At 34.3% G+C, this 12501-nt stretch overlaps 1 protein-coding gene across 5 annotated transcripts in view; it reads left to right on the top strand.

Moving 5' to 3' along the window:
• TTC7B (tetratricopeptide repeat domain 7B) overlaps nt 1–12501 on the top strand; it is a 120029-nt gene that overhangs the window by 21222 nt on the left and 86306 nt on the right. For all 5 annotated transcript variants that reach the window (XM_021531932.3, XM_085582274.1, XM_085582276.1 and 2 more), the window contains 2 exons: nt 8887–9017; nt 9953–10074. In XM_021531932.3, coding sequence (XP_021387607.1) covers nt 8887–9017; nt 9953–10074 — 253 coding nt within the window. The remainder of the gene's footprint in view (nt 1–8886; nt 9018–9952; nt 10075–12501) is intronic.

The following is a 12501-nucleotide window of genomic DNA, read 5'->3' as shown; positions in this document are numbered from 1 at the left end:
TGTCAACTTACCTTTTGAATTTTTTTTTTAAATTTCTATTACATCTGACTGTTTGCAAGCCTCTGGTGTGTAGGGAATCACAGGCTCTCAGTGACCAAGAAGTGCTGGAAGGTGGTTCCTTTCTTTCTGTTGCTCATTCTAGGGAAAGCGCAAAATTGTTAGTGTGGTGATAAAGGAATGGCTGTACTTTATCAGACTGAATAGCTCATGGACAAATGGTTGAGTTTTAATTATTTTCCTGGCTTCTGGCAACAAAAATAACTTCTAGTAGTGATGTCTTGTCCTCTGTCCTGACTCGCAGAAGATGAGGGATGAAAAGATATCTGCTTCTGTGTCCATTAGAACAATGAGGAGGAGACTGTGTGTATGCACGAGGCAAAGTCTCTGAAACTTGCTTAGTATAATTCCAATATTTTCCTGCTTTTCTTCACACTTTTCCTCAATTTTATATGTTAAAAACAGAGTTGTAGAAGAAGATTGCTTTCTTTTATGTAGTTTACTTTATGGACTGGCATACCTTTTTAACTTTAAATTTGATATTCTTATGTGTATGCCCATAGAATGCAGTTCTGATTACACCTAGTGTTTTCTTTAAGGAAGGAGCTAATTTTGATGCTGTGCTTCTGAGTAATGATTCTGTATGGGTATGTAGAAGGTGTTGTGTGGGATAGAGTGTTAATAAAATCATAGTTTTTGTATTAAATACATAATTTTTTAAAATTCAGAAAGTTGAACACATGCAGTGGGACATTTAAAATATAGTATAAAACATATATTGAAAAGATGAAGCTTTTCAAATCAGTGGACCACTTAGTTTTGCAAAAACATGAGAATACTTATTTGGATCTGTTGGTTAGCTTTTCCCCCATCTGCTTGTAAATTTATTTGGCACATAAACAGAGGAGAAGCATAAACTAAAACAATTTTCTGTAGCAAAATGCCTATGGCTGGAGTTGCCAGTTTATTTCAAGAGGGTGTGATGAGGGAGAGAAAAATAGGCATAAAAGAATGACATTGCTGAGGAGAAGGGCAGGTTTGCATGACTGTTGTGGCAATATGTGAGCCTGAGAGCAGATGTATGAAATTGCTGGAGCTGGCTCCCTGAAGCTGTTGCCTGTTGGTCACAGGAGCATGTCATACCTTTAATATGAAATTTTAAGGAGCAGTAAAAAAAAAGAAGCAGATTTTTTTTCTTCTGCCACAAATATAACTTTGATATCAGTACTGGTTACTAGAGATGTCTTATGTGGATTGAGCAAAGCTAAGAAATGATGCTGAGCAGGGGGAGGAGGAATGAAAGACAGTCTTGAGATTGCGGTGGCAAGTCTTGGCTCAAAGTAAAACATGGAGATGTTTTACATTTTTCTGGATGTATTAAATACTTGATTTTTAAGTATCCTCATAGGAAGAACTACTTTCTGATAGGTAGGGAAGGTTCCCTTGTTCCAAAGATTGTCTCTTTAGGGACTATTTGTTTACTTTCTTCCCCAGATCAGTTTAATTTGCAATGCTCAGTTCTGAGATTGAGGAGGATCTTAAACTCATGAAAAATTAAAATAAGACAAGTTATGAATCCATGAAGAAGTAAAGAGTATGTATATCTTTTTCTTTTCATGTTAAGCTTGTGTTACTAGCTCCAACTTTCCCAACTTTCCTGTAAGATCAATCAGAAAAAAAAAATTATGTGCTGTTGCCATACAGAAGCATGTATTTATAATCCATTTTAATGTTGGCTGAAGCTAATAATCCCCTCGGGTTGTGGCCTCTGGGAACAGAACAATTAAGTTTCTGCACGTTTTCAGCACTATATGAATGAGGTAATATACTGGAGAGCATGCATAGGCATTATGCAAATACTGTGCAGGCAGTATCGCCTATGTTTCTGAGCAATTTTGTTTGCTTATGGAAACAGATGAAATGCATGCACAGTGGGATATTGAGGTGTTATTCTGAGGAGAAGCAACTTGTGAGGAACTCTGCAATAGGAAGTTTTTATTTAAACAGGAAATAAGATTATTCAGATTTTAGGCAACATAATTCTGATACTGCTGCCTAAGTCAGAAGACAATTGAAAAAATGAATTTATAATACTTGGCATTACAAATTAATGACCCTTTCTAAAAATGCTTATAGAGGAACATAGCAATTTACAGGTCTGATGTTTCTTAAAGTCTGCAGCTTTGTAAACTTGATTTTAGTAAAGAAAATGTGTTTACAATTAGCATAGTCTATAGATTCATAGACAACCTCAGGTATCTGTCAAGATGACTGTTGCATTACAGTAATGAATTCTTATTAAGTGTGAAGGATGTTGTTTTATAAGTTAGATTGTGACATTACAGCATTTTAGCCTTATTGCTGCAGGTCATTTTACATCTTTATTGCCTACATATTTGTTTGAATAAATGTGTTTACATTTAGATGATGTATGTTGAGGAAGGTGAGGCTGTCTTTACTGCTGCTGACCCATATTCAAATTTAATGTTGCATTTACCAAGTTAAATGATTGGCTATTAATTAGTTCTGTTTACAGAAGCATGGAAATACTCCTTAGGTTCAGTGGCAGTGTTAGGTGCATGTGGATTGCTACTTTGCAGTTGGGAAAAGATGCTGCACTTAACTTTAATCATATGCAATTGTAATGGGATCTCGTGCACTGCTAGCCTGTGTCAGCAGACACCAAGCAACTCTTCATGGAAGAATGCTAAATGAAAGCTGGTTTAGTAATTACGCTGGGGATCTCTAGACTCATTAGGCAATGGGTCAAGAACTCAGGTTCCCTCCCTCCTCCTGTCTTGCTGTGCAAATGTTGCAGACTGTCAGTGAGAATTTTGTAGACTAGGAGGCCTGTGCCATAGGGAGTTCAAATTTTCTCCAGTAAAACTTTTCTTTCCCCAGACTACATTTATGACATCTGCCCTGCTGGAGCAGGGACTGGGAGGAACCCAAGCACTTGTCCTGCTTTCCTAAGTACAGCTTTTAGCTGTCTTATTTGAAAGCTAAACTTTGAATGAGAAACTTATGTTTCTTATTAAAATAGAATTCTTTAGGACTTGGGCAATTTGGTGGTGTCTTATTCTTAGTTTCTCCCAAATATTTAGAAATTATTCAGAATCCTTCCTTTGACAGAGTGAAGAGAGATTAAAAATATTGGGCTCCAATTAAAAAGTAGTGATTCTGGCCTCTTTTTCTCATGCCACAGGGAGAACAGGTATCACAGTAGAGTTTTGCCTTTTTTCCTTAGAGGTGCTTGTAGGAGCAATCCTGACACTTTACAGCAGAACAGTGTAAATTCTATAGTTAAATAATTTCCTGTCCCCTGAGCAAACAGCTTCCTTGACGCCCATTCCATATACTGGTGTGCAGCATTTCTGCTTTTGGGGAGCATCCACTCACTCCAGGATGTGCAACAATAACTAGTTCTTTTTCCAGCTTTTATCTCTAGTTGGAACTTTTCCAGCCCTGCCACAAGATGTTGGCCTGTTAAAGGGCTATACTGCAGCAAGAATTGGCTGGCATATGATTATTAAGAAACAAATGTATGTTCGAAAAAAATACTGATCTATTTAAAAAATATTGCAAAAGACTGTTTCTTAAGGAAATACAAAGATTGGAATGCATTATATTTAGAGGAAGAGTGTGACCAATTGTTCACAACAGTTGTCTCAGATAATATTAAAAGAAATCCCAAAATATTGTTGTGCTTTTATTGACTGCTTGGAGTACTAAGTAGGTATTCAATTCAGAAAAAGAGGTGAATATTTCTGGGTTTTCTCCCTTTTTAAACTCTGAGAAATTTCAAGACACTTAGAAGCACTAGCATAACTATGGCATTAGAAAACCTGTAGTAATGAAATGACATTGCAGTTTGAGCATGCGTGATAAAATGCTGAAAATTTTGCTTATGTTACTCTGGGTTTAGTCTAGAATGGAATTTAATTCTCTATAAGTAGCCTGTGTTTAAAAGAGTGAGTAGCCAGAGGTGCTTCACTAAAAATCTAGTGTGCTAAGAGAAGGGGATATTGGCTTTTTTCTGGTGCCTTTTCTGGAGAGTGTATGTGTGAAACTAGCCATAAAATAGGAGACTTTGCATTCGGACAATTGTTAGAGACATTTTCCCTCAAATCTTGGCATAAAAGTATGGGCAGTACAAGGTACTTCAAAAATCATAGGAATTATTTTTGTTTCCTTAAATTGTCTAAACCAATAGGCAATCCCTACAGTGTATCTGGAGTAGCTGTAAAAGTAAAAGGCAGTTTATTATAAATATATTTGCTTATTCTGTATTCTCTTTCTCTTTTCCTTTATAATAATTTGCAAATATCAGTAGGGAATTGAAGATAAAAACAGCCCCGTGCTTTACTTTCTAAAATAATCTCTGAAAAAAAATTCTCTGCAAGCAAGAAAAATCTTTGATTGAGGACTTAATTAGTCCTTCCCTTCAGTGAGATTAGCAGTGCATGTTCTAAGTTCAGAAATAAATAAATGTGGGAGTTCCTTGATAGCAATAACAATATGCTAAACATGAAGTTTCTTTAGAAGGAGGTGAAAAGGGGCTTTTTGTGTACAGCATTTGGAACACTTATTATATCATGTACTAACACTTTGCATATCATATATAGGGAACAGAAAGTGCTGTATACTAAGATACACTTGGGTTTTACATGTCTATGCAAAGAAAACAGAAGCAAACCCATAAATCTCTATGTATTGAGACAACACTCTCTTGAAAAAACATGCTTATTGACTTAAGTATAAACCAGTAGTTTACTGTTTTTCCTCTGTCCTTTGATTTATCTACTGGAAACAGTAGATTAACAATTATTATTTGTGGTCTCTAAAATTTATACAGGCAAGGTACTAGCTGGGACCATGGAGAATCTTCAGATACACAATGCTATAAGTGGTTTTGTTGGTTTTTTTGGAATGATCTCAGTAGTGGTCTGTGTGATAAGAGTACGTGGTAAAGATCTGAACTGTGCCGTGAATTCCCTTTTGACCTTTAGTAACTTTTGGTTTTACTCTGTATAGTGAAATGGGAGTGTGGCTTAATTGGTTTTCCTACAGAACTGAAGCCTAGGGGTTTTTCAACATAAAAATGGGTGTGAGGACTTCTTAAAAATAGTTTGTTGCTTATTCTTGCTGAGGCATCCTCTTTTTTGGGTAGTGGTCAGTTTCTGCAGATGTGGTGGTAGGGCTGGCCTGGTCTTCTATTTGTAAAAATTGTTTACTTGGCTTAATCTTGACCACTGACTTGCGACTATAGACACAAGAATGCCACTTTTTCCAAATAATAAAACTGTCTGGTGTTTGCTTTCTGACCATTTTACAAAATATGGGTAACTTTTTGAAAATTTAAGGAAAACCTCTGCAAGTTACCATATAATTTAAACACCAGGAATGTTATTTTATTGTCCAAATGCTGTTTGTTGCTCTTTTGCTCTTATGACAAGCAATTTTAGAGTTACCTTGCAAAACATGTAAACTTAATTAGTATGGGCTCGTATTTGTTTCACTGCTTCTCACTTTCTTTTCCCTCAGGAGTCATCTTGCTTGATATCAGGACTAGATATGTATGAGATAAGTGTCTTCCTAAATTAAAACTGACCCAGTTTGTTGGAAGCTTTTATCTGAAAATTATTTTAACTGGAAGGGTTCAAACTTAAAAGCCTTGAATATCAAAGTCAACTTGTGATACCAGTTGTCATGGTACTCTTGAATGCAGAATCAAACAAAATAAAAGTTAAATAAAGCAATAGCTATGGCCTTTACAGCAAATGCAGTAACATTTTATGGTAATAACCTGTACTTTTTTCCAAATACCCCTAAGCAGTGTATAAACAGTTAAAGAAATGCCTATCGTTTTGAGGGAGAACAGCAGATTCCTGTCTGGCAGGTGTAGGAAGAATCACAAAGGGGACAATTGACGTGTCTGATTCTATGACAAGACTTCAGCAGATAAATTAGGGTTATATGTGTTTTTTTGAACTTCATTTGTTTTTCTGTTCTGTATGTTACCATGTGCTTTTTCTTGTTTTTGAGGGCCTAATATAATGATCCCTATTTTAATTAACTTCTTTTCATCTCTCAGTATTCTTATGAGGAACTGGGCAGTATACCATGTAACTGTTATTGCTGTGTTGCTGTGTATATAAATTTAAAATTAAATAGTACTTTTATATACTTTAATACACTATTTATTAAATTTCATCTGTATTTAAGAAAGAAATTGAATGAGCAGTCTGGAGTGACTTGTTTTAACATAATAAACCATAATTTATTAAAGGTTTCTCCTCTAGTTGATAGGTTTTCATTGTGAATACAGCATTAAATTGCAATTTTTACTTGTGTCATCAAAACAAATACAACATGCAAACCATTCTTTTAAAAGGTCATTTCAGAATAGATCTCCAAATAAACTTCCTTCCCCAAAGCATGACATGCTTAAAAAAATATATAATTTCCTGTCCTTAATAAACATAGCAGAAAAAAAAAGTGAATGCTAGTTATATAGCAGTGTTTCTCTATGGAGTAGTATTCTGTACTTCATCAAAGAACAAGGTTAAATATGTTAAAATTTAACATATTCCCTACTGCATTACTTAACATTTTTGGCTGAACACTAAGGTGTTTTTGTATCATAATAAAAATTCTCAGCTAAAATAAGAAAATGTCTTTATAGTGAATTTTTCAGATTTAAATATTATAGTTATGGCCATAAACTGTAAAAATAGAAAGAATAAATGTGACTCAGATCTACAAATAGTTGAGTAATTTGCTTGATGTAGGAGATGGTTACTTGGGGTCATTGGCTGTTCATAATGTAGGAGAGAAGGAATGTGGACGAGTGATTCACACACAAATTACCTGGTGCTTTCAGTCATTTGATGTGTTTATTGCAGTGCATTTTCTGTTTGAAGGTGTTCCTGTAGGACACAGCAAAATTTCTATCCAATATCAACCTTACATTTAGATCTTCTTTTTAGAGAGTTTCTTCAAACCTACTGTAGTACAAGGAGACCTGACTTTTTTCTGTAGTTAAGCCTTGCTGCTCTGGGGTCTCTGACTTATTGATACTAAAAAAATTCTTGGATGTTTGTGATTTGATTGAAAAATTGAAAAAAAAGCAGATTAGTTGGCTACTCTATTCACAAATATAGACTATTCACAAATATAGTTAACTTCTAGAGGTATGCTAGGTGAAAACTATTACATGTCAGAAACACCCAGTATCTACTGTACTCAGGATTAGCAGGTTTTTAAGAGACAGACAATTTGTGTGTTTGCTGCATTTTAGGAATGCAAAGTTCTTTTCAAAAGTATATTGTATGTTACTTTGTCTTTAGCAGGGGTTTTAGTACTGGATTCAGGATTTTATGTTAACTGGATGTATAGCACATAAAGGTGTAAGATCTGTGTTGTTTGTACTGGTAATAGGGTGGTTTGGAGGGTAAAGGTGGCCAACAAACTGTGATACAGACTTAAAGCATTCTCTCAAGCTCTCTTAATATGTGGAAAGTGCTACTGCAAATGCAATTGATTATTCAAATAAATATAAGATGAAATAGTTGGCTTGAAGGACATGAGCTGGTGGTCTGTTGCAGATCATAAATGGAAGATAATTTTTACTAATATGTAAGGGAAGGCACCAAAGTTCTGCTGATTTTTAATACCTTTTTAAAAAGTTCCCTTATGAAAACCATGAAGTCTTTTATCTTCTTCGCTCTGTGCAGCTGAGGCCTCCAAGTGAAGCCATGTATCCCATTTTGGCACAGTGGGTCAAGGTAGAGGTAACCAGCTGGAGAGTGTCCAGAGGAAATAAAAATGATTAACTGTCAAGGAAGCATGAAAAGAGAAATTGATGAAAAATTGATGAGAATTTATATTTTTTCCTGCGAGTATGTCTCTCTCTCTAAATCAGTCAAAGAATATTCTGACTTAGAAGGGACCCAGAAGGACATGAATGGCTCATAGGGGGATCAGACCCATGTCCTTGGTGTTATTGACACCATGCTCTAACTTGCAGTATTTTGTGAAGAATAGAAAAACCTCTCTGTGAGGATGAATCAAAGTAATTAATCTAGAGAAGGAGATTCTAGAACTAGGAAAAACTATTTGTGAGAGTAGTTGTGGTAATTTGCATATGAAGGCCAGGGCATCCCTATTATAGTGGCTTTTAAAACAGGTTAGACAAGTGTCAGGGATTGGTTGAGTCTTCCATCAGATAAATGGATTTATATTCTCAAGGTCCTCTCCATCGTGTAGGAGTTAGTATTGATTAGTAAGAGTTGTTGGATTTTATTTATTTATTTATTGAGACAAGTGAATTTTTTTTTTTGCTTTAAAGCAATACTTAATGTATTTGCTGGGTAAATCCTGAGCAGAAAAGACTTACATGGCCTTGATGAGAGTGAACTACCTCTTCTAAATTTAAACACAAAAGTTACACTTCCTAACACATTGCTTCCTAATACATTTAAATGTATTTGTTTTTATGGATACTTTTCTCTTGCGCAGTGACTGGATTAATATTACCTTGAGTGCCTTTCATTGCTGTACCTTGGTTTCTATGATCATTCTGGAAAAGTGAAGACAGAGTAATGTGAAACTGGTATATAAAGACACTCTATATTTTTTATGGTAGATCGTCACAATGCCTTTTAAATCAGAATTGCTTTAAAAAAATGCTGCTTCTGGATTTATAATTATTAAGGAAGAGTAATTTTCATTTATATATTTATTAGTGTCTGTTTTAGGGGACCATAGCTTCATTTCCATTGTTTCTTCCCCTGACTAAAGAGGCTTAACCTGGAATATTATTTAGCTATTTATATTATATGACATTGGTTTTTAATGCTTTGTTTGAATTTTTTTTTGCCTCCCAAGGTCTCTGTCTTGAGAAGCTGCCAATATCTTCCTCAGCGAGCAATCTCCATGTGGACCGTGAACAAGAAATTGTTACATGCTATGAGAAGGCTGGGGATATTGCTCTCCTGTACCTTCAGGAGATAGAAAGGGTAAGTTGAGGTGATTTTCTAAATTGAAGATTTAAAGATTGATATAAATTCCTTTTTAAAAGAAATTTGTGTGACCTTTTATTTCTAGGATTTATACACTACTGCTTTTTTTCAGACTTTGAGGTACACTCGGGACTCTGTTCTTTGGATTGTGAATGCTGTTAGAGTGAAGTGAGCTGGCAATATCCATCTGATCCTCTTTCAGACCCATTGCTTGCAAGCCTCAGGCCTGTCACTTGACAGCAGTCTTTGAAGGAGTTATAAGACTCATTTAGGGTCATGAAAAACAGAAGAAAGGGAAAAGAAAACCAATGTGATGGAGGGGAAAAGTAAATAATACTGTTTTTTAAATATATACAGGTTTTTATTTTTGAGGGTTTTTGCTGTTTTATTATTGTCTTATAGTGGCTGGTAGACCACGTGCACTGAAAGCTGATTACATTTTGACAGCATTTTTAATGCTGATGTAATACAATTATTTCTAAATTGTTTTTTGGAAATCACTCTGGAGATAGCTTTTAATCTTCTTACTGCTCTCTGCAGCAGTCTTTTCTACACTAACAGGAGTTTTAGATTTTTGAATACCATCACCTCCTGCTACTGAATAAGGTTGCAAATATTATTTTTCATATTCTTCTCTTTTATATACCATTCTTCACAAAAAATTCTGAAAAAGTATTGTAAAATTTTGCTTAGCAATATTTGTACTTGATAAATAAATTATCTCTAAGGGTATAGCCAAGAACAAAAGAGTTTATATTTAGGTGGCAATGGAGGTAAAGCTAGAAATGGTCTACTAGCTACCTCTACAAATGGCAAAGATATCTCCAACATTAAATATTAGCTTCTGTGGAAAAGTACACAACCCTTGATTTTAAGGTTGTTTTTTTTTCCTAAATAGACTTTTTCCCCCTCCTTTTCTTGTGTTCTCTTAGGTAATTAATGCCAACATGCAAAACAGAAGCCCTAAGCCAGGGCCCACTGCACATGAACAAGAGCTTAGTTTTTTCCTGGAAACAGGACTTCAGAGAGCACATGTTCTATATTTCAAGAATGGGTGAGATTTGAGTCTTCTTTTATTGTGCTTACTTTTTGGATTAGGTTTTGTAGTTGTGCTTTAACTGGGCATTATTTTTAGCAATTGTGGATTCTGTAATTGTGAGGTCTCTTATTAATAAAGTAGTAACATTTTGATTAAAATAGTAAGGCTGTCCATATTGTATTTATTTACATATTGGAAAATTGTTTAGTCACAGAAAATATTTATAGTTTTGCTTACTAAATGTAAGAACTTAAAATACCTTAAGCTTTAACTATTTGAAATTTACTATCTAACACTGGTAAACAGTGTCAACATATTGAAACTGTTGATTTTTATAATTTTGATTTTGTAATTTTTTTCCAAATCTCTTCAGTTATCACTTATTTTAACGTTATGCTGTAGGATAAATGTGCATGAAGATCAACAGTATGTATACAAGTATACAATCTTTATTGTACCTGCTCTGTAGATCCCTTTAGATTCTGCATGGGACTTCCTTTATAATTTATTTTAAATAAGGCTTTGCTTAAAAGCCTAAAAATAAATTCAGTTACCACACAGAATGAGAAAAAGAATACAACTCTCCATTTTTAAGAACTTCAAAACTCTGTATAGATGGGCTTTAAGTACATTTCTGAAATTTGTTGAAATCACGTAGTTTAAAAACTTGTGTCTGGGGCTTCTTATTTCATTAGGAAAATGTGATTTTTTGAAATACTGGAACTCTAGATGGGACTACTGTTTTGTAGCAAAAATGTTTCTTATTCTTTCAAATACATAAACAAGAGATGAAGGAAATAATGCAGTGTCTGTAAAGAGTTCAAGATTTTAATGTACTGAAGGTAGGATAAAAAAACCCACCCGAATTTTAAGCTGTTCAGGAATTTCCACATAGAAATGATCACTACACTTTTGAAATCTCTTAAAGTATTGAAGTAGTGGTGCAATAATATGATCTGAGATTTACACTTTTGTTCTGTTTTCATAATTTAATTGCAGGAGGAATGGAATGTTCTGAAAGCTGATTTTTTTCATCTACCAGAACTAAAAATAAGATCTCTATTTTCATGTCTGCACAAAAAATAAATAAAATACAGTTCCTGCAAAAATCCCAATGGCAGTCATGGTTAAGAATAAGCTAAGAATTCCACATTTTGAAGAATTTTGATTGAAGGCCAGGGACGGAAATGGTGCATTTAATCTGACATGTTTTTTGTAAAAGCAATGAGCAGTAGACCTAGCAGGTTGCAATTAACAAAGAAAACAAAAAGCAACTGCACAGAAAAGGTCATGCGGTAGATTGTTAAGGAATATCCAGACAGGAGTGTTTTTGCTAGACTGTATCAGCTCATCTGGTGTGAGCTTTGGAAGGTGATTTTATTCTGTGTGCATTTTAATTCTTCACAGCAAAGTTGCTGGTGATCTTGTTAACGCCTACACAAGCATATATATTTTTTTGCAGTCTTTAGTACAGTGGTCACTTGCAGTTTATAAACAGATTACATATTATATATAGAATTTTGAATTTCTTCTTCTAGTTCCTTTGGCCAGTGGTACTTTTTTTGTGGTATGATATGAAGCAAGGTGTTAGGAAAAATAGCTCTGTGGCAATCATTATTTTACATATTCCTGCTGTTACATCTTTTAGTTCCTTTCCTTAATTCAGAGTCAATCACAGTTCTTACAATATTTCCTAATATGGTCATTGTTCCAGGCTGCTTGTTATGTGGCTGCTTTTAGGGATTGCTTTTTTATTTTTTTCATTTTTTAACTTAGGTTTACCAGAACTGAAGAGAACTTCAAATATATACCTTTTCTAACAGGAACAAATTATAGCCTGCTTTTTAATAAATCTATTTTAAGGATGTTTTATTTCATTTTTAAGTGTCATCCCTCCTGATGTTAGGTTATAGAAAGTAGATTTGAGATCTTTCCAGGAAACTTTGCAACATATTTCAAGTTTGAATGTAATCTAAAATCATCTTTGTACACGTGTATCAGTTTCAAACCAGAAAAGAAAATAACTTTTATATGAGCTGGAAGATCATAATTTCAACAGAAACATAGGGAGTATTGCTGCATACCTATAAGGTTAGTTGATCTACTTCAAATTTCCCTTTCATTTGTTAACTGTACAGAGATTTTCTCTTAAGTCAAATAATCAAGATTTTGTAGAGGATTCAGTGATTATCTTTCAGGTATGCATTATCTTGTATAAAAAACTAGGAAGTGCTTGAAACTTAACTTAGCCTTTCTGCTAAGTGATGGTATTTTGAAAATACATGGAAATTCAATTAGTCAAAAAAAAAGTTGAAGTGGGAATAATCTCAACCAGAAAAGTGTTAGTTTAGTGCTAAGACACAAAACTGAAATTAATGGTTTCTTCTGAAGCGTACAGAATTTTATTAAAGAAACAAACTACATACCCATTTTTCACTTGGG

This window comes from Lonchura striata, chromosome 5 (assembly GCF_050655825.1).
Source record: "Lonchura striata isolate lonStrDom1 chromosome 5, ASM5065582v1, whole genome shotgun sequence".
NCBI classification, from domain to species: domain Eukaryota; kingdom Metazoa; phylum Chordata; class Aves; order Passeriformes; family Estrildidae; genus Lonchura; species Lonchura striata.
Note: the sequence above shows the minus strand (reverse complement) of the source record. Positions and strands in the feature narration are given on the sequence as shown.